Genomic DNA, 22,613 nt, shown 5'->3' with positions numbered 1-22,613 from the left:
TACCTACTCTCAACTGATCCAGATCCAAAATATTTACCACTAGGAAAGTATGTGAAAGACATGAAGAGAAATAAGCTTCAAGTCATCAAAGGACATTAAAGCTACTCCACTTCGATCTCCTGTGTTTATTAGGGTCACCCTCATCATTTGCGGGTTTGGGCTTAGCAATATATTACATATTAAAGAAGACCAACACTCACCAAAATACATAACACACAACTTCTTTCTCTTAATTTTATCTTATTTAGCTTCTTTTACAAACAGAACAATAAAAATATTCTCTATGGAGTTGCCACAATTTGTCATTTGTGGACTTATTTCTTTGCCTCATAAGCCATGTTTATTTAACCGGAATATTAATGGGAGGACTAATTCCATTACATAAAATACACATGTACACTGTGCAATTATCATAAAACATGAAGCATTGTTTTCTGATATTTTGGGGAAAACGTCATTTCTGTCTTTGCAGCAGCTAGAGAATTCTGGTAATTCTGGCACACTAAAGCTAGATGAATGATCTGTGTCTTACAGCTGCCTTAGTGGGAGACAGCCGAAATGCTGACAACACTAAGTTACCACCTTAAAAAGCAAAATGGTGATAACAATAAACATCTCCAGAGCCCCTTGTCCAAGCGTATGCACACCAGTGCCCCTAACTGACCCCCAAACACTAAAAAGAACTTTCGTGAAACTTTTCTTTCTAAAAATTTGAATAGAAACTCTGAAAGCCCCAAACAGTCCCTTAGTCTGAAAAAAGATATGTCAAAAATTGCAGGGAGGTGGATTATAAAATTCTCCACTTGGTATCTTCTGCTCGGGATCCTTTTACAGTCATTACTTAAATGAAAACACTTTTCACAGCATCTCCATTTGCGATTAAGTTCATGGTTTTATGTTTCTTTTAACAAAGCATGCCACTTCATTCATTCCCTTCCTCCTCCACCTGACTTCTTCCTTCCCCTAACACCACCTCCTGAGGATTTACAATTTATAATGTATTTAAAAGAAAGATCTAACCTCTAAATAAACACGTGGAAATTATTGCTGAAATGATAATAAACCGGTATTAAGCACATTCACTGAATTCAATCTGTACTTTATGTTTTTCTCTTCTATTCTAACCTCAAAAGTGTTTTCAATAATCTATATTAACATTTGTGAGCAATTAGAATTGTTGCTGCTTCTGTGCAAGTTTTAAAAAACCAACAGGCTGTTCTGCATCCTCTGGAAGCAGCTTGAGGCCTTAACCAAGTGAAACACCCAGCCCTACTGTGTACAGCAGTGACCACAACAAAGGCTGTGGTTTCTCCCACACTAGCCCTAAATAGGTTTAAATTAATGCTATTCATCACTGGGTGGAAGAGAAGACAGGGCAGATCCAAGCCAGCAGCATTGGGAAATTCCTTACCAACACTCGGGGCCTCTCAGCCATAAATGAGCTGACCCTGGTTCACAGGTTCACTCCAGAACAACTTTCTCCCCATTCCTGGACACTCCCTGCCTTTGGATTTCCATCTTTTTCACTACATTCTAGATAAAGGATATTGTTACTATCCTCAGGTTACGCAGAAAACGCTCGAGAATGTAAAAGCCATATTTATCTCAAGCTTGTTGATTATTAGTGCTGTCTCCTGTGAAGAATTGACAGATAATTAAAAAGATAAATGAAATTTTCTAATATTATGTGAATATACCAATAATTTACAGTAGATCAATCAGCCACAAAATCCACCTTGGTTTTAGTTTAAGGGTAGAGTTAGAATTTGAGATAGGGTGGTACTCACTCTCTTAATTTTAAATATCACTGTGTATTAGTCTTACTCCTTCTTTTCCCAAATAAAATTTATTATAAATCACAGGACCTAACTGCACAACATTCTACTAAGGAGTTTATCAAGGTCCTGAAGAAGTCTTATTACATAATGTTAATCCTAGACTTGAGTGTCAACACCAACACACACACACCTGCTCACAGACTATACTGAATATATTTTAGGTACGCAACACTCCCATATATTTTAGGTACGCAACTCTCCCGCAAACTAACATGGTAAGTTACCTAAATATTAAGAAACTATCATAACTAATTTGGCATAAAATTATAAACTGTAACAATCTAACATTATTTATTAAAAAATTTTACAATAATTATTCTATGTGCACTGATACATTATGCATATAGTTACATTGTATTTAAAGTAACAGCTTTTTAAGAAAAAGGAATCCTTCCCATTGCCCTACACAGCACTCTGTGCAGCCTGGATGTGCACACTCATGCACACAGGCTCCTGCACAGACACTCCAAATCTTACACCTGCTCTGAAGCAGTAGGAAGTGAATTCTCAATCTGTCAACATGACCATCTGGTCTATCTGCATATCACGGCTTTCTCGGTGGCTCTATGAAGGAATGGCAATCACGAAGCCAAAACACAGCTAAAATGCACCTGAATGGGACTCCCGTTCTCTTTGTTGAAATGGAATAGTACGTGACAGAGAGCAAAACTGGCAGTAACGTAAGTAATTTAAAACGAGCCGTCACGACGGCAGAAGTAAGCGAAGAACACGGCACAGGTGATGTGGCCATCAGTGACACTGAGGACAGTTTCCAGGACGAGGGGCAGACCTCTGAGACGCTGCCCGGACAGCTCCTCCTGGTCCAGGCAACACCAAGGAAAGGCAGTCACGGGGTGGCAGGAAGCCGTCAGTCACTATCGTGCTGAAACATTACTGTGCAAAAATGTTCACTTTCTACCTTAAAACTAACAAGCACTCATGCTACCATTAGGACAAACTCAGTTCGCTCTGTCACTGGCTAACTAACAATTTCAGCAACTATCTGACAAATTTTGGTCATTTATCAGTCTTTCAAAGCAAATTTTAAGATCACTAAAAATACTTCCAATCTCAGAAAATTCCTCATCTGCAAAAAGTGAAGATGCTCACCGTGATTCAGCTTTTGGGGCCTAGTGCCTCTCGACAATTAGCAAAGGCCTCGGCCGACTTAAACATAAATCTGTTTGTTTAGTTTTAGTTCTTAAATCTCTCCACACAGCTGCCTCAGAGCTCTCATTCTAGCACACAGCAGGTAACAACTCCCAGAAATAAATGTGACTCTGTCATTCTGTGGCCCAGATACAGCAACCTACCTCTATCCTAGAGATGAATCCTTAGAAAGTCTAACCTCTTACAAAATTTAACTAAAGCAACCGAGAATCCTTCTAGAATCTGATTACATTACCAGAAGTTATACAGAAGCAGTTTAAAAAAAAAAAAACTCTCCAGAAAGTTCTCGGTTGAGTGCCTACTAATGAGCAAAGGTTAACTTTATCTAAAAGGTCAAATGCCTGGTGGCTAAGGTCATGACCTTAACAATTTAAATTGTGACCTTGCCACGTGCCGGGTATATTGTCGATTCTGATACAGATCATCTGGTAAAGACCAGCCATAAATTAGCTTTACTGTTGCATGCCCACAAAGAAAGCCATGTGCCACAAACAATAATTTCTCCAAGCGGTCACATGATCCACGGGAAGGATGACCCAAACAGAGACCAAACTAAGGGCATAAAATGGTTTTACTCTTTTATACTTTTAACGAGATGAAATTCTCAGGCTTATGGAATCACTCCAATTTTATTGTTTATCAGGCACACAATTCACACAGTTCTAACGCCAATGGATTTAGAGAAAAAAATTGGAACGTAGTTTATGTACTGTATTTTAGCATCTCAATAAGTCTTAGAATAAACCACCTGTGATTTTAAAAAGTGATTGATTCTGCATTAGCTCCCAGGATTCACCTGTGTGTTCTCTCTAAGGTGCCAACTTCCTACCAAAGAAGAGGCCGGGGCACGAAGCAGTCATTATTGTACACATCGTTAGAAGGAAAAAAAGATCTCCCTTTTGTGGCCATCTAGGGGAAAAAATGGCATTTTGGTGGGGAAAAAAAAAAAAGAACATTTTAAAAGAAAGGAGGGGGCACATTAAAGGTGAAAAGGCTACAATGGTTTTGGCATGTTTCTGGAAGCACGTTTCAGGGCCTCTGCCTCCTGCCAATACTGGCTCATTCTCAGAACTTTAAGGTAAAAACACTGTTTAGTGTTTACACATCTTCAGTATTAGAACACACGCTTGTCAAAGCATCGTACACAAGCTGCCCGATCTACCTCCTGTTTGTACTGGCAGCTTCCCTTCCACAAATAACAGGTCTCGAAATCTCTGGAATCCAACGTGAAACATTTTCAGACAAAAGGCCCTGAGTATTTTCTCTTGCGGTCGTCCTGCTGCGTGTGGTGGAGCGGCCATCGCTGCGCCGGCTCCTGAAAGCCAATGGCCTGACACTTGGCCGGCGTTCAGGCCTGACGGGGGATTCTGGGATACTCAGGAAAACAACGCCAAAAGGTGGTCTGATCCCCGCTGCTGTCAACAAATCCGTCCTAAGCAATAAGAACGCCAACTGTACCCGCCAGGTACTGAAACAACCAGAAGTGTGTAAACTCTGGCGTCTGGAACAACAGCACAGCGACAAACCGCCAACGCCCAGCAGGAACCCCTGTACCGGCAACAGCTGGAAGGCTGCCTCTTTCTGACTGAGGGAGATGCTCACAGCCAAGACGAAATGGGTGCTGCCCGAGCCCTCAGGAACCTTCGCGGCCACCCCGTAAGGAAGCACACACCAACACATGCATCACCTGTGGGCACACGTGATTTTCTAGGTTGTCAATTACAACACTTACTGTAACGTATAAATTTACTTTTCTAAATGTCAAGAACATTCAACACAAGATTTTAATGACTGCTGCCTGAAGGCGCTTATGACACACACACTCTTCTTGCATCTTGCCTTTCCCTATCAGAATCTCCACTTATGTATGCAAATATATTTTTTAAAATTTTGACTTTGCTTTTTCAATAGACAGAGTAACAACAGGGTGAAGGGGGTTAAGACGGGGCTGCTTGTTCCTGTTTAGAGGTCACTTGAGAGGTGCTACCTTTTCATTCTCAATACCCAGAACCGGCTGAAGCAACAGGCACTTCTCATCATTAAGGATACATTTTCAAAAACCCAAATATTTGGAACACTTACAGATCACATCCTCTAAAATACTCAAGTGTCCCCTGCCAACAGAATGCAAATGTCGATGTGACATGCTTGCAAAGTTAATTTCTCCAGTTTCTTATGTAAGGACAGATGGATAACAAAAGTTCTCTTTCTAAAACGTATTGAGAAAAATAATAGAGACTAGGCTATCAGCTGACTCCTCTAAAAAACAGATCACATTTTTAGAATTAACAATGTTTTGCAAAACAGTGCGGTGTTGATTTTACAGGTAACATCTTCTCTCTCCTTTGAGGAAAAAAAACGTAAATATATGAACTGCAGAACAACCTACTGGTAGGATTCCACAACATTCCTTCTTCCATCTGGCTCAAGTAACTGCGATGTAGGTGATCTTGCAAGACCGATATACACACACAAAAAGTCAACAAGTTACACAAGGCCTGAGCTTCCAACAGAGCACAATGAGCCTTTTGTCTAAAACAAGACGAAAGGAACAAAGCAGAAACGCATTGCTGTGTCCAGTCCTCAACAGTTCATCCTGAATGCCACTCTAAACAGCGTAATACGCACAGGTATGACATGCCTCGAAAACAGCCCGGAAACAATAAAGAACTTTAATTCAAATCAAAACAACTCATTAAATCAATTATCAATATCGATTTCTCAGTGTGCTAGTACACACTGAGAAAGTTGTGTTACTTCAAAGTAACAGGTGGTTACTTTGAGGATTAACCTCTCCATCACTCCTTAGAGCTGGTCTGTTTTTTCCCTTAGCTACCTTAGAACACTAAGAATTCCTAAATACAAAGCTACGAAGTTTTCGTATTAATGATTTTTTCCTTTGTTAATGATCAGCAACTTGATAGTCACCTTACCTCCAACCTCTTCTTAATTAGTAAGGGGTTCCAGAAGGTCCCGTGGGTTAACAACACTCCCAGAAGAAAGCAACTAAAGAGACTCAACGAGTTCTAACCAGGTCACCTGCCAGTTAGAACCCACTCTATCCAACAGGGGTTTTCACGAAGCTTTGCGTCCACCATCAAAGAACGTGACTTAAACTATCACATAACTGACTACCAACACCTTTAATAACACTGTTGCCAAAAGCCCTGAGCTGAGCGAGAACTCCCTCCGAGCTATGCTCTTGCACGTGAATGGGGGCACCTCACACCTGTGGCTGCTGGCTGTTCTGACGGTCCACCTGGGGGACGACACCGTCCAGAGGTATGAGGCCTGCGACTTAGGAAACTCAGGGGTGGCCAGGCACATGCAGAGGGCATCAGGAAAGAAACACACACAAGCGAGAGGAGCGCCTTCTCAGCCCGCACTTACCTGCCGCGTGCACAAAGTATGCCAAATACAAGTCGAGCTCCTTAACAGAAACCCCTATGTGGTGTGGCTGGACGCAGAGCCCTGGGTTGGAGCACTGTGCTGACTTCACCAGGCGCTCCCCATCAGTACTTTCCAGCGGAATACCTTTAAATAAAATCACCATGACAAGGTCCAACCTCCAGACTTTATCTGCCTGGCGGAGGCAGTCAATTCTGCGCATCTTGCCCTTCTGGTCAGGGTTGGAAAGGACACAGCATGGCGGCTTCTTGCCCGTGACTGTGAGAACAAAATCCTCCCGGTACTCAGGTCGGATGTCTTTCCGCAACTTGGCCAGAAGTCGAGACGCCCACTTCTGCTTGACCTCTGGTTTTTCACTCAGCAACTCATCCTTCACAGCTCTCTCTTCCTCTTTTGACATACGCTTTTCATGTTTTTTGAAGTATTTTCGTTTTCGGGCCTGCAGGTTGAACCACGTGTAGGCGAAGGCTCGGACGTGGGGCAGAAGTGCTTCGATGAAAGGATGGAATTCATCCTAGGGAAAGGAACACAAACAAAAATATGACTATAATGAAAACAAAGGAAACAACTTTTCTTCAGATGGTCATCTTAAAAAAAATATCCTTATTTCACTTGAAATTTGATTCAAGCACTACATTCCCAAAATCATACAGAAGATCCCTATGGGAAGTCCCAGAGGAAAAAAAGAAAACCGTCAGTATCATTTCTCACAATCTCAAAGAAGAAAATTGCTAAAAGTTAAAAAACGTTTTGACATGTTCACCAAAGGGTACCAGGTTCTATCGTCGGGCCGAGGTCCGGAATCCTTCCGATAGTGAGCGAAGTTTACTGAAATGCTTACAACAACGTATAATCTTAACCCCATTTCAAGGAAGGCACATGTAACGCTGCTCCAGCCTTGACCTCACCACTGGTGGCGCAGCCAGAGCTCCCCGGCCAGATTGGCAGATCCTAAACATGCAGATGCCAGTCAGTGTTTATGGAAGTCCAGGAGCAAAAATCACTCCATGATCAATGAAAACAAAGACTTTCCCTCTAAAAATATTGCATGTAGACTCTGATCTGTTCCTCAGTCATTTTGGTAACATCTTAATTCCTTTTTAAGTACTACAGCTGCACATAATTCTTTTGAGTCACAAACTTGGAAAAATTTGGCAGCTCCATATACAAAAGAAGAGAAGAATTTGATATTCATCAGACTAAAATAAAAGATCTATGTCCAAGACATAGTTGCTGATACTATGGGAATAAAACAAAAAGGAGAAAAAAAGGAAAAAACAAAGAAAAGCGTACACGCCAGATAGTAAACAGAATGCATCATTGTGACAACACTGTTGCAAATAAATACATTTAATTTACTGATATGATCGTGAAATACCTTCAGTAATAATCATCCTTGAAAAACAGAATAAGTTATTTAATTTTTGGAAATAATATTTCAGGCATCTTCTCACGGAGAAACAGAGAACCTGGTATAGTCAACGTTTCCAAGACTCCAGGAAAATCCTCATGGTTTCTCCTTAAAATTCAAGCAATTTAAAAATAAAATTGAATTTAAAACATTTAAATTTTTCTTACTGATTTCTGAAAATGTTTGATTCTTTAATTTACATTTTCCGAAGAAATATAAATATAAAATTAAAAAAAAATTAAACAGTAACCTCCACAAAGCTTTGAGTACATCTAACTTTTGATGAACCCACACTAGTCTTACGTAACTTCTCTCCGCCGCACAACCCCCCCCAAAAGATAAACTATTTACTTTCAAATAAATGAGGATAAGAAAACCAAAGAGATATTTGATGATCCTTTTTAAAAGAGTGTAGGACAGACAGATATTATAAAATGCATTCTTTTTCAGTTTGTAATATCCATCTAAATATATACTTCAGAGGCACAAGTAACTGGAATGTCCAAAATATTATGATTAAAGCAATTACCAAATTTTTAAATGTTCATATGTAAACTGAGTGGTTAAAATTGGTAAAATATTTTAACAATCAAGTCTGTTAAAATTGGTAAAATATTTTAACAATCAAGTCTGTTAAAATTGGTAAAATATTTTAACAATCAAGTCTGTTAAAATATTATAAATTATAATCAATCATCTAAACACTACATACAACCGGTTTTTTTAAAGTAAGTATATAGTAATATACTACATAATAAATCATTTCAGTAACTGACATTTATTTTTCTCCTCTCTCGACAAATTTCAGGCTCTGTATTTCAAGTTTAGCTTTGAAAACTGCTCTTTTCAATAAAAGAATCCAAAAGAGAAGTCAGCTTTTATAACGTGTGCATTCTTTAAGTAGAGAGGGAACAGAGAAAAATACAAGAATTATTCTTTACCACAAGCCATTAGCATTTTTTAATTTCTGATGTTTGAGAAGCTTTCTTATTGCCATACCTTAGAAGAGAGAAATGGGGGGGGGGGGCATTTTTCAAGGCACGGTTTATCTAATAACGTATATGCCAAACCGCAAAGCATTTAAACATTACTAAATTCTGAGCTCATCCTTGAAATGCGCTAAAATACATAAATTTTGGGTGTGAAACAGTCCTTCACACCAACTGATTTTCCTCTATACACAGGACATGCTGAGGACCGAGGCTCTGTGGTAGCACACGGAGAACTCGTGGAGTCGACCTCAACTACAAACTGAGCCTTCACCAAACGGAGGATTTCATTTTAAAGTCTCAGCCCCATTCTATAATGCAAAGAATAACTTAGCTCCAAACAATTAATATTTATCTTAAAATGTTATCTTACTAAAAAACTCTATTAATGATGATAAACATTTTAAATAAACATTCTAACATGGTATTTCAGTGTTCAAAGATACTCCCAATATGCTTCTCAGAGAACTGCAAACTGCGTTCCTTTGCGTTCACAAGGATTTTGTTTACCTGCCAACCAAATGTCCATATATCTCATCAGAAAAATCCTTAAATGAGGCCAACTATGGCAAGTAATCATTAAGAATAATCTAAGCCCCCAATTTTGCATCAAAAGTATTTACAACTTATTACTCCCCAAAGCTTTCAAGAATGTGCCAATAAAAGTGCACAGTATTTTGTATAACTTTACTCACACGTACAACTAAAGTGCTACTTACCTTCCTCAACTCACAATTAGAGATATTCCAGAACATCAAACTAAAAAATACCACTAACTCGTAGGAAATGTCCAGGCACAGCAGAAATTAGTTTAAAAAAATAGTATGCCCTTATAAATCATGTTGCTGCACATATCACCATAAGGTATGTAGTATTTCAAAAGTATACCAGAGAAAACAAAGACTATTTTACATATGTACTCAGTGAGAAAGTTACAGGCCACCAATAAAAACAAACCTGAAAACCTGTTTCAAAAGTAGTGTGACTTTGAATCAGCATCTTACTCGGTGATCTGTTTGTAAGGAAGCCAAGTTTAAGAACCACTGAATGCTGATATTTCTGGGACTACTTCTTTTAAACGTTCACCTATACATTTCTACCGGGTTCTCACTCTAGAGCCAGGTACATGATTTGGTTATGATATGTCTATATAGGTTAAAATAAGGTGTCTGGCATTTTCCTGATAAAGTTTTTAAAAATTGCATACACGTATATGGTGTTTACTTTTCCATTTAGAGTACTTTTATCACTGGGCTTACTAGACTTTCTTTAATGACCGATAAACTACCTAAGTTTTTCTTTTTAAAACTGACTCTAAAGCTTTATAAATATTCCAGCAAGTTAAATAAATGGTAAATCCATTTTTAAAAGAACTCATAAAATATATGGCCTTCATTCACTATTTAGTGTATATTTTCTTTATAAACTATTAGCTTAAGTAAGCATTTCTCTTAGTGGTGTTTGCAGAAGAAGGCCTAGTGAATGTATCAATCACACCGCCAATTTTTTTTTAATCCAACTTTGTTAATGTGATAAGAGCTCATGAACCAGGAGAACCCAACCTTGTCAAACACGTGACTGTGCTCTGGGCCTGCACAGACACACAGGTATCCCCACATGGGCACCAGCCCTAAACATAAATCTCTCTTCTGAGGGTCGGCTCCAGAGACGCTAAGGTGTCTGTGAGGGTCCTTTCCCACCGCTGCACACTGGTATTATCTGCAAGTTCTGTGTTGCAAACTCCTGCCAGCTACAACTTCAGCCTTCGAATCTCAGCATTTTCACTGTAGTAGTAACTCATTCAAATTATCTTACACTTTGCATCTTATCCATATGCAATTGTGAACCTCACCAGAAGTGGTTGGAAAAGTTTCATTCCATACTTCCACAAGTTACTAAAATAAGAACTTTAGAAGTTTGTTAAGGGAAAATAAAAAAACTTTTACAATAACTAAAAGCCCCTGCTATCCATTATTAATGCTAGGCCTAAATCCCAAACAGGCCATTTCAACATAAAAGATGCATTTAAGAGTCTTCTGAGATCAAATAGCCAGTACTATTACCGCTGGATATTGCAATAAGAAGGGGCGTCATGTGGGAAATAAATCCAGAATCGAGAGAGGAGAAAGAAAACTATTGATACTTTCTAGCCTTCCAGAAAGTATTCGGGTTAAACCGTTATCTCCTGCTGCAGGAAGGCAAGCGGTGGCGGTAGGTTTTCCAGGGACGGTGAATAAACACTTTGCATGAAGCATACAACTTCGTGGAGTGATTAATGGTCAGATCCCAATGTACCAAACAGTATGAAGGCTCACGCATTTTTCCTCTTTCTTTTAAAAGAGCAAAGTCACTTTAATTTCATGCCTTTTAGTCAAACAAAAATAAATCATATATTCAAAAGGGCCCAGATTTGGAGCCCTGAAGTTTCAGTATTCTGCCCGGGGCGGAGCAGCCGCGAAGGGATGGAAAGGGAGCGCCCGGAGCGGACGGCGGGGACCGAGACCCACGCCCGCCGAGGAGAGCGGCGCCCGGGCCTCCTGCGCAGCGCGGCTCGTCCGGCGCCAACTTTCCCGGACGCGGCGGCGGGGACGCGGGATCCGCGGGGGACGCGCGCCCACGCAGCCCCGCTCCGCCGAGCCCCGCGGCCCCGCGCCGGCACCGGAGCGGGCGGAGAGCCGGGGGCGGCGGGCGCGGGCCGAGCCCTCCCCGCACCGGGGCCGCTCCGGCCGCCCTGCGCGCGCGGGGCCGCGGCCGCCCACACGTGCGGGCGCCGAGCCGGCCGCAGCCCCGCGTCCCGAGCGCGGTCCTCGGGGCGCCATGAGCCCGTGCCGCGGGCGGCGGGGAGGGGGCCGCGTGGAGACAAAGTTACTTTCCGCCGCCGCGGCCCCGCGCGCGCGCGCGGGCCCCGCACCGGCCCCGCAGCCCCGCCGCCGCGCCCGGCCCGCAGCCCCCGCCCGGCCCGGCCCCCGCCTACCTGCGTGAGGCAGAGCGGAGAGTACATCGCTGCCGAGCGCGCGGGGACCGGCGAGTGCGGGCGCCGAGGGACAGGCGGGAGCCCCGCGCTCACATCGCCGCGGCTCCCGCGGCCGCCGCGCTCCTGCCGCTCCACGCGCCGAACTTTAACCCCGCCTCGAGCCTACTCGGCGCTGGGCATGTCCGCGGCCGGGCGTTAAAGGCGCCGCGCCGCCGCCCGCCCTGCCCGCCGCCGCGCCTCGCTCGGCTCCGCTCCGCACCGCACGGCCGGCGGGGCACGGGGGGGCGGCTGCGGCGCCGGGGGGGCTGCGGCGGAGCGGCCGGCGGTCCCTCTCCGCCGGCGCCTCGCTCTCGCCTGGCGCTCCGGGCTCTCCCCCGCTCGCTCCGCCGCTCCCCTCTCCTCCCCCTCCTCTCTCCTCTCGCTCTTCCCCCCTCCTCGCCTCTCCTCTCCGCCCCCCTCCTCCCGGCCCCCCCGCCCCGCAGGACCGGGGAGCGCGGCGCGGCGCGGTTTCAGGCTGAGCTCCGGGCAGCAGAGGCCGCACAGGATGTGCTTGAGCAAACAAAACTACTTTCCCGGCCCTGCCCCCGCGCCGCAGACCTCCGCGGACGCCGTGCGGGGAGGACAGGGTCCGCCAGGTGCCCGCCGGCCCACCGCGTGGGCGTCGAGAGCGGGCGCACGGCGGGGGCAGACTGGCGTGGATGCTAATTTTTCTAAAAAATCCGACCTCCTAGGTAACTTTTTTTGCCTCTGAAATGCGGTACGGCTCAAAGCATTGTAATCTCTCCACGAAGCTTTCTGTGGGAATAGATCGTCGGCAGAGGTAATTATGCACAAAATCCGGCAAACTTTGTGCCGTTTCAGTCCTGTGGCATTCAGAAGCAGGGGTGTGGGTGGGTGGGGGGGAAATTCGCACAGAAGATTCACCGGATTTGGGGGGGGGTTGTCTGGAGAAAGGGAGGCGGAGATTAACGAGCGTTCTCCTCCCAGAACTGTGAAACCAGTGGGTTTGAGCACAGACGCCATAGAAAAAGTTCTACCACGTTCAGCAACAGCAGTGCTTTAGCTTTGACATCTTTTTCTTTTTTGGAGAAAAAAATATGTGAAAGGGATGTCCCCTTAGGGAAGGAGGATATTCTGGTCCACAAATGCGTGCCCAGAACTGGGCACAAGCCATCATTACCGTCCCTGTTCCAGGGACACCTCTGCAGGGGTGCCGTTTAAGAATCCCTCTTTTTCCCTCCCCCAGGTAATAGTTCTTGAAATGGAAAAGAGCTTCCTGCAATTATTTTAGGTTTGCTAAAGTATTGTTTTGGCAGAAAAGAGGGGTGGTTTTTAGGGTTTGGCAAGTTGCCGATAAGCCTGCTTTTCCAGTTTTTTTAACCTCATATTTTCTCTCTAGGCTCTCCTCCCTGCTGGAAAAAAAAAAAAAAAAGTGCACCTCCTTCCTCCAGACCCCCGTGTCTTCTCCTTGTCTCCCTCCCTCTAGTTTGCAGCCTGCTGCATTTGCGAATCCTGCTCAAAATTCCCGGAGGAAAGACACTGGCCCAGAGACGGGAACCTGCACCTTGGCAGAGGCTGCACAGCTAGCAAGCTGACAGGGGGACATTCCCCTAGGAGTGCCCACCCTGCGAGTAAGGGTGAGGGGAAGGTTAAGGCCACTCATTCAGACTGCCCTCTCCCCTTTTTTAAAGTAAGGGAGCAAGAAATACGCTCCTGCAGAAAGCAAAATAAAACTCTCTGAAATATTCTGCATCTGTCTAAAGTTATTTTGTTTGTTTTCCAGTTACTTTATTGCTGAAATAATCCTGAATTCTCAAGAGACCATTTTCCCATACCCCACTCCTACATATCCTTGGACATCTCTCAGATTGTTTATTAAGAGGTGAGGGGAAATAATGACTTAAACCTTTAATGCGAGAGTCCCATTTTCCAAACTAAACAACTGCTTTTCCTTGGTTCCTCTTGGATTTCAGTGGGGGAGAAATGTCCTAAAAGCGCAGCCGAGTTTCAGAAACAACATCCCTGGCCACGGAAACCTTTGCTGGGATCTATAACTTCACCTCGCTCCAAGTTTCCTCGACAGAAGTTTCTGGCTGGCGGTCCCAACATGGAACTGAGGCACAGCAGAAGTTACTGTCCGAGCGTGCCCTCCTGGGAAGCGCTCTTCTGGAGCGGATTAAAATCTCTCTTTTGGTGTATTAAGAGAGACTTCACATCTGCCTCTTCCCAAAACAGCAGAGATTCTTACTTTTAATTGAATCTCAAGAAAAAAAGGAAGAGTTTTTAAAAAGGATTGGCATGTTGCCCTGGTTTAAAAAAAAATGGGGAAAAGTAATTTAATGCTGATATTTCTACTTTAAAAACTTCTTTTGTTGCAGCAGTGGACGTGCCCGCGATTTCCAGCTCTCTGCGGTTAGCAATATTATCTTAAGTAACTTTTGGCGCCCTCCGTAAGACTTTTGGATCTGGGACGATTGTTTGCGCCCTCTAGGCAAGGGCTGGCTCCAAGTTCAGCACCAAAGCCCTTCACATCCGCTCCGCGCTCCTACCCGCCGAGGAGGGAGGCGGGGAAACTCCACAAAGCACGGTTCCAGCTACAGCCTTTGGAAACCGGACTGAGAAAAATACAGTAGAAGAGTTACAGTTACAGAAAGGCTTCTGGTAACTTTCTCTCCAACAGGCATAAATTTAAACACACACACAAAGAAACAGATGTTCCTCAAAGGGCAGGCTGGGGGTAAAAAACATTTCCAACTCTCTCCCCTCTTCCCAAGTTGCAGAAGGAAATCTTTGTCCAGATTTCACAAAGATACTGAGACACTGGAGAGAGGGCAGGGATGGAGGGAGGAGAGAAGAAAGAGAGGAGAGACCAGTGTAGGAGACGCAGGTGAAGTATGAAAACTAGTTTACTGCAATCACATAAATGACCCATTGTTAGGAAGGAGAAACCCCTTATTGGAAATAGCCCCTCCAATCATTTATTTTGCAAGTGCTGGGAGGCTGTCTCGAAATGGGATTGTCTCTGCGTAAAGGAGCCTCCTGTCATGCTCTCTGCTATCCATATTCTTCCTGGCACACAGCCCAGCCTTGCATTTACTATGTTTTATTTGCAGAAATGTTACCTTGCCAGTTTTAGTGAAATCCTCTTAGATGTATAAATTACGTCAATGAGGTTTCACTTATGTGTACATCTCAAATACCACTTATGTCAGAGGTTATTTAATAGGAAGATCTTATTAATATGATTTGGATTTTAACGCCCAAAGCAGTGAAGATAAAATTGGGGTTCACAACTGACAACACCATTAACTAGTTCTTACCAGGATTAACTTTATCACTAACATTTTCCAACATTTTTCTTTTCTAGTTTTTTGACCTGCTGGTCACTTGTGCACAGATTTTTCTTATATGCATATATTCCTAAATTGAGTCCTGCTGCTGAACGGAGCATCCAAGTGGATTCTTACATCAAATTTTCAAACCAGATTTGATTAGAAGGCCTAACCCCTTAGGAAATAGCTGGATGGGAATTTAATCCAAAGATGGGAAAGAGCCCATATTATTTTCCATTCATTTCCCAACAGAATTAGGTGTCTACAATGCTCAGCAAGAAGGAAGAGAGGGATATATTTTAGTCAGAGGCTGCCAGTTACTGTCTCCAAGACAAGCTACTGCAGTTGGTTCCCACTGGACTGGTGTCAAAGGCTTGTCCCAGGCCAGACTCCAGCCGAGTTGCCGAGTCAGCAATCTGCCACAGGAACCCTCCGCAGGGGTGGTTGTGGCAACAAGAAGAAATGCACACTTGGCCAGTCAATGTCCTATTTGCTACTGACCATACATGTAAACAGCAGAATTCAAGAAAAGTCAAGAAAAAACTTTTCCCCCCTTTCTTTCAAATGTATAAAACAGCTGTTAGTCCACCTGTAAAACATTCTCTCTCCCTTAAAGCTGTTTAGAGTTCGAGAGGCTTGCCTGAACCACGCCTTCAAAGCTCTTGAAAAGCCCAAGCTTCTAAGACGAGCAGAGTGAGGTTTTGCAATGCTGAGCATGCAACAGATCACTTCCCAAAGCTCACGACAGCTCCACAGTTCACGCAAGTGTTTAAGCCACACATTTTAAAAAGTTGAACCTCGCCTTCCACAATAGTTAACAACTTCCCTGAATTTAAAAATAATAATTAATGCAAACAAATATTTCTGTAGCAGAATTTTTCTGACTTTTTCCAAAAGGCAATGAAAGAGGCATACGATTCACGCAAAAATCCCCCAATCAGTTCTTTTTTCTTAAATTCGAAAACTCTTTCCTATTGTGCTTGCTAAATCCGGAAGAGCCTGCCGCCGTGACAGCTTGAACCACACCATCCCTCCGGAGCCGCAGAGAACTTCAGAGCCTCTGTGCCCGCCCCCCTGGCTACTGCGAGCCATTGCACACCCAAGCTTCCTCATGATTGGATGAAGCTTTTGTCAATCTCCCATGCTGTCCCATTGATTAGAGGATCGAATCGTCAATTATTCTCCCGGTCCAGACATTTCTTTTCGGGTTAGGTTGACTGCTGAGGCCAGACGTCTTTTTACAGAACAGAGCACGTACAGGATTTTTTTCCCCTTTCTGGAACCGAGCAAGCGCTAGGAGGAAAAAAATCTGTGAAGCTCAGCAATTTTTTCAAATCTCGGGGGGGAAAAAAAAGGAAACCGGGTCTCCGCTGCACATAGCAAAAAACGCCATCCACAAAGCTACATCTTTAAAACAAAACCATCACAATAGACATTTACCAGCAATCACTTAAATGCATATGCAAGCTAGAGAAATTTTAAAGTCTTAGCCATTAAACAAAACCATTCTACCATTATTGTTGTTTATAAAACGCATGTCGTATAAACGCGAAATAGAAAGTTTAAGATGCACCACGTACCATTGCAATGTAAAAAGAGTACGTGAGAAACTTTAAAATGTTCAGACGAATTGCTTCATTTGCTGTCCCCCTTTTTTTTGCATTAAAAAAAATCGAAATAAACTTGGAACCGTTGAAAACCCGGAAGAGATTTTTTTAAAAGCTGTTGGCCAATTGCAGGCTTCTTGGAGATTTTTTTTTTTTTTTTTCTTTTTCACTCCAAATCCGGAGGCTCTGCCACCGCAGGGCGCGCTCTGCCTCCCCCACTGCCCTCCGCTCTCGAGCGCGGTCCGAGCCGGGCTGCGGCTCCTCGGCCTCCGGGTTCCCTCGCGCGTCTGGATCGCACGAGACTTTGCAGAAGTTGCGATCGATTCCCGTGCCCGCCCCCCACCCCCGGTGATTTCCGCAGCCGCTGCAATTTGCCCCGAACCCGCACGAGGCCGGCGCCCAGCGGAGGGGCGGGAGCGGCGGGAGGGGGTCGGGACGCGCAGGAAGGGGCGGGGGGGGCGCGCGGGGCGGGGGCCGGGTCGACCTGGGCGAGGAGGGGCCGGGACGCGCAGAGACAGGCCTGGCCCCCTCGCCCCTCCTCCCTCCTCCCCGCCAGACCCCTCCTCCCGGCGCGCGGCCAATCGGAGCCCCGGCGTCGCGCGCAGGCTCCGGCCGGGGCTCGGCCGCGAGCGGGCCCGGGGTCGGCGGGCCCGGGGTCGGCGGGCCCGGCGCGCGGTGGCCGCGGGGTCCGGCTCCCGGCGCAGACGTCCCCGGGCCTCGCAGCGGCGCTGGGCGATGTGAGGGCGGAGCGCCTTTGCCTGCGTCGTGCGGGTCTTTTGCGCGTTTTAATCGAGTCTGCACACCTGCTTTCCGTAGCCTCTCGTGAGTTATTAGGCTGGTTCATGATGCTTAGTGAGAGATTTAACCTTTATCTGCACTGGTTAGACCAAGAGTTAAAGATCCTCCCTGGGGCATTAAATCAGGAGAGTGCAGAATGTCACCGAGAACTTGCAGTGAAATAAAGCTGCTGCTCTGGGTTCGGAACGGCAAGGAATTGGTTCTGCTCTGCAGATGACTGAACATAGAAGGGTGAGGCGGGCTCCCTCAAGAATAAAGCTGTTCCTTTAAAGCAGGAGATGCAGGGAAATTCTAATTTAATTGCCAAACATCGAATTTGTCAATGTCCTTGCAAAAGCTGGGTTCCACAAAGTTTAACGCACCCCTCCCCTCCCCCCAAGAGAGGAGCCGTAAGAGTTTTGACATTTAAAAAGGCTTTTGTTTTTTTAAGATAATTATTGGAACATTAAGTCCTTCATCTCACTGATTCATCTTATTTCGTTAGCCCAAATTCTTTAAGACCATGTGGTCCGGGTATTTCAATGTCAACCTTTTATGTGTTTGTTTTAAGCAACAAACTAGCCATTGGAGGGGGGCGGGGGCGGCGACAACTCTAAAGAGAGGGAGTCTGTCCCTTTAAATGGAAAGCATCACAACCAGGCTAGTGCGTTTTTTTTTTTTAATGTGTTTGCTTTGCGTCAGTTAAGTAGCTTAGGACGTTTTCCTGAATAACTGAGTTACAGGAAAATGTGTGCTTAGCTCACTTGATAAAAATGATCCAATCAGAAGTCAAGAGGCATAGGAAGCCACCTGGCAGTTGTCTGATTTTCTTAACTTTCCTTGGTGGTGGTACCTAATTAATTAATAACAGGACCTTGCACAGTTAAATTAGAGCTTAGGGAAACCTCCTGTTTTATTCTGAACTACATTTTTGGCTTTAGGCTTGCACTTCACCACCAGTAACTGATGTGGCATTGCTGACAGATGCGGTGCTATGGCTGCCCTTGGTGTCAGACAGGCTTTCCTGTTCTGGCCTGCCTCTTACAGATTCAGGCGTTGTCTTGCTCTAGAAAGTCTGTGGCATTTAATCCTGGCCTGCTCCACTGAGCATCCATTTCTACTTGGCATACTACTTTCACCCTAGAAATACACTACATGGGATGTAGTGGATTCAGTAAGAAGAAAAAAGACTTTCAAGTAACCAAGAAGTTCTAGGCCTAGTTCAGCTGATGCGAGGCTCTGTGACCTTGAGATGGTTCATAGCACCTGTACAAGAGGACGTGAAGCCATTCTGAGAATGGTGCACTGTTTTGTCAAGAGCTAAGAGCCTTTGAAATGCACACGAGGTCTCCTAGATGCCCCAGTCTGAATAGCCCCAGTGCTAAGCCAGCCAGGCCTGGTCAGTAGGGGGTAATAGTGGGTTTTGTGTGCATTGACTCAGCTTAACGGGGGAGGTTAGCACCATTTCCACAGTGACCTTTTAGATGTCCATCTAGTCAACAACGATGTAATGTAGGCTTTGGAGTCCAACTTAGGTATTAATGTTGGTCCTACTATGTGACTGCAGGCAAATTATTTAACCTCTGTAAGCTTTCAACTCCTCATCTGGAAAATGGGAGATATTCAGATAACATACGTAAATTACCTAGTACATTATGTGTGCTCAATATACGGTAGCTATAACAATAATCTACTCTGTTTAGTATGTACCATGTCCTAGGCAGATTGAATGTTCTAAGAGCTGGGGATACAGAGAATAAGACAGGATCCCTGCCTCCAAGAAGCTCAGTCCAACAGGGAAGACAAGACACAAAGATTAATAATGTAATGTGGTGAGTGCTCTGTCCAGCTTAGGTGGACATGAAGGGCAATAGGAATACAGATGGTAGGATGACCGGTTTTGCCTGGATGTGCAGAGAGAGAGTCATGGAAGGCTCTAAAAGAGAAAATGACATTTGTGTTGGGCCAGAAGTATGCGTTTATCAGATGGACAAGGGAGGGCAGGGCATTCCTGTCCAGGAAAGCACAGTGATGCCAGGATATGCAATGGGCCAGAAAATGGGCTCGCTCCAGCCTGTATCACAGTAACTGGAGATGAAGTTAGAGAGGCAAGCTGAGGCAAAATGGCAGACAGCCTCGTGAGCCCTTTAAACTTCCCCTTGAGGGATTGGGGAGACATCAAAGGTATTTAAGCAAAAGATGTAGAAGTAAGATTTGGAAATTAGAAAGATCATTCTAGCGATGGAGGCAAAGAAACCAGTTAGGAAGAGGTGAGAGAAAGAAGTCCTCACTTAGCACAGCAGGAATGGATGAGCAAGAGAGAAGGACAGAGGAGAGGACGGTGGGGGAGAGGCGAGGAGGCAAGGCAGACCTCACTGACGTTAGTTTTCAGGGACTCTGATCAACAGGGACAGTGGAAGAGTGAAGTTGTTCCAGACTCTCCTCAAGTCCCAAGACCCACAAGGTGCATGGGAAGACCTACTATTAGTGCAAGAGGCTCTCCTTACCTACAAATTGCCACTTCTATATCCTTAAATCCAACTTTAAATAATTTAAAAATAATACCAGTGACAATAACAATAGCTCACATGGATCCAGTGTTTACTCTATGTTGGCTCTTTCCACTGGGCGAATTTGCATTCCAGCAACCTCAGCCCCACCGTGCTTCGGAAAATCAGCCTCACTGCAAATAGGGTGACTCTGGGTGGCCAACCCCATTGAGAGCCTCGTGTTTCCTCGTAGGCTGGCTTTATGCCTTGTAAATAGTAGGCTCTTCCAGGAATTCTGCTTTGTTGACCCCAATATAAACTTAATCCTCTTGTAGGGCATTGGTATGGAGACTAGAACACAGAGTCTTACAGTATTAGGAACATAATTCAAAACTCCAATATTTTTCTAATAATAAAGTTTTAATTTGTGAACTAAGTTGAACATTGAACACAGATATAGTCCACATCTTCTTGATTTGCCTGGGTAAATCCTAGATCATCCAAAGCACTTTTTAGACTAAGTAATCAACACTGGCAGTTAGAGGACCGACGTAGCAATATAAATGATAAATACTAGAAGCAAATTTAAATCCAGGAATTGATAAGGCTCCCAAATAAGCAAGTTGTGGCAGACTATTGTCCCTCAAATCTGTTCTCTCTCTATTCTTGGACGCACAGATTAACAGTTGAGAGCCTGTATTTTCTAGCCTTCCTTGCAGATAGGCATGACTTGTGATTAAGATCTTCTCAATAGAATACGAATTGTCGAGTCCAACTTCCATATCACTTGCTTAAAAGCCATTTGTTACAAACTTGTAGCCTTTCCAAAGGCTGCAATGAAGCCATATTAGAGACCCAACTTCAATTACAAAGACCAGGACAATGCCCTGGGAGACAGGAGAACAGTGTTCTGGAGAGAATCTGGGGTCCCTGAATGACCACGTGGAGCAGAGCTGCCTCTCCAGCCTGGGTCGTATATAAGCACCGTGTTTTGAGGTCTCAGATATAGCAGCCTCATCTTACTTTAACTAATAATCAAGATTATAAAACAATCGCATGGTACCTTTGGATGATCTCCTCTCTAAAATCTTACGGCTTTCCCCCAACTTGGTACAGAATACATTTGATTTTATTATCAGCCTCCTTTTCCAGACCCTCCTCTCTCTCTCTGCTGCCCCCTCATCCAGCCACACTAATGAGTCACTTTTCTCTTTTGATCATCTTCTGAACACACCACACGTGTTCATTCCTCACATGCCTCGTTTGGGTGATTTTTTCTGCCCCGAAGTCCCTAAAGTTTTCTCCCTGTTCCACTCATTTGGTTTCAAGAACCAGTTTAACACTACTTCCCACTCCCCCAGGCAGAACTGGTGAGTCCCTTCCGTGTGTTCTCACATCCTACGTGCACCTGCAGGACGGCTCCCATCACATTGTGTATCCATGTTTGTCTACCAGACTGCGAGCTCCTGGAAAGTGCAATGACCTCATTCATATCGTATCCCCATGAGCAAAGTGCCATCGTAGATCTGCAATCAATGTTTGGTAAATCAATGTGTGAGTGAGGAGATGAGCAGATGGTTACCTCTTCCAGCCTTGCACTCTGGTGGAATAACACATGGACATGGCATTATCACCAGGGGGAAGTTTTAAGTATAAACAGTAGGACATTGAGTTTGCTTTTCACAGGCCTTCCACACACGCTATCACCTTTAACTTTCCTTCTGAGTACGTAAGTCAGGCATTGTCATCCTCACCAATGAGAAGACTAAGGCTCAGGAAACTGTAGGGAGTTACTCGAGGTGGTTGGCTTAGTGAGTGGTTGAAGAGAATTCAGTTCATTTAGCATTCCCCCCCGAAAGCTCTAGCTATGATGTCTGGCTTAGGAAAGAGTTCAGCCTTCAAAATGTTTAAGGTACCATTTTAATGGTAAGCTGGCTCTAATCATAATCAAAGGTAAACCCATGACCCGTCCTTTTAAAAAAAACAGCTTTATTCAGGTATAATTGCTATACAAAGAACTGCACATATTTAACCTAAACGCCCATGGCGCCATCACCACAGTCAAGGGGATAGACGTGTCCAACACCTCCCAGAGCTTCCCTGTGTCCCCCTCCTTTCTTTGGTAAGGACATTTAACACGAGAGCTATCCTCTTCACAACCCTGCAAAGGCACAGCACTGCACTAGTAACTGTAGGCACCGTGTTGTACAGCAGAGATCTAGAACTTACTCATCTAGCCTAGCTGAAACTTTGCACCCATTGAATGACAACTCCCCACTTCCCACTCCCCCCAGACCCATCCCTCTTAGACACACCGAAATAAACTGCACAGGTTCCTGAGGACCAAAGATGATGTCACACAACCAAGCTGCTGGGATGACCAGAGAGAGGAAATCTGTGTCTTGATGAAAGCCAGGGTAGCAAAGTACGAGCTTGTGGTTCATGAAGGAGAAGTCTCCAAGGACCACGTCTTACAGATGATAAACCTGAAACCAGCAGAGCCAAGTAGCTAGTGCATGGCCACACAGCTGGTAAAGAATTAATCCCCAGCCCAGTGCCAGTGCCATTACATCATGCAAAGGGCATGCTGCAGGAATGGGAAAGGAGTGAATAACTGT

The 22,613-nt window shown here is 44.6% G+C and overlaps 1 protein-coding gene across 1 annotated transcript in view; it reads right to left on the bottom strand.

The window, feature by feature from the left end:
* Positions 1-17,062, bottom strand: part of NFIA (nuclear factor I A) — a 347,625-nt gene extending 330,563 nt beyond the window's left edge. Inside the window, exons 1-2 of the mRNA XM_058538169.1 lie at positions 16,703-17,062; positions 6,399-6,930 (exon numbers count right to left, since the gene is read on the bottom strand). Of these exons, the coding sequence (XP_058394152.1) occupies positions 6,399-6,930; positions 16,703-16,705 (535 nt within the window). The 5' untranslated portion in view covers positions 16,706-17,062. The remainder of the gene's footprint in view (positions 1-6,398; positions 6,931-16,702) is intronic.
* Between the last annotated feature and the right edge of the window lie 5,551 nt (positions 17,063-22,613).

Source organism: Diceros bicornis, chromosome 4, assembly GCF_020826845.1.
Source record: "Diceros bicornis minor isolate mBicDic1 chromosome 4, mDicBic1.mat.cur, whole genome shotgun sequence".
In the NCBI taxonomy this organism is placed as follows: domain Eukaryota; kingdom Metazoa; phylum Chordata; class Mammalia; order Perissodactyla; family Rhinocerotidae; genus Diceros; species Diceros bicornis.
This window is presented reverse-complemented; position numbering and strand designations above follow the sequence as displayed.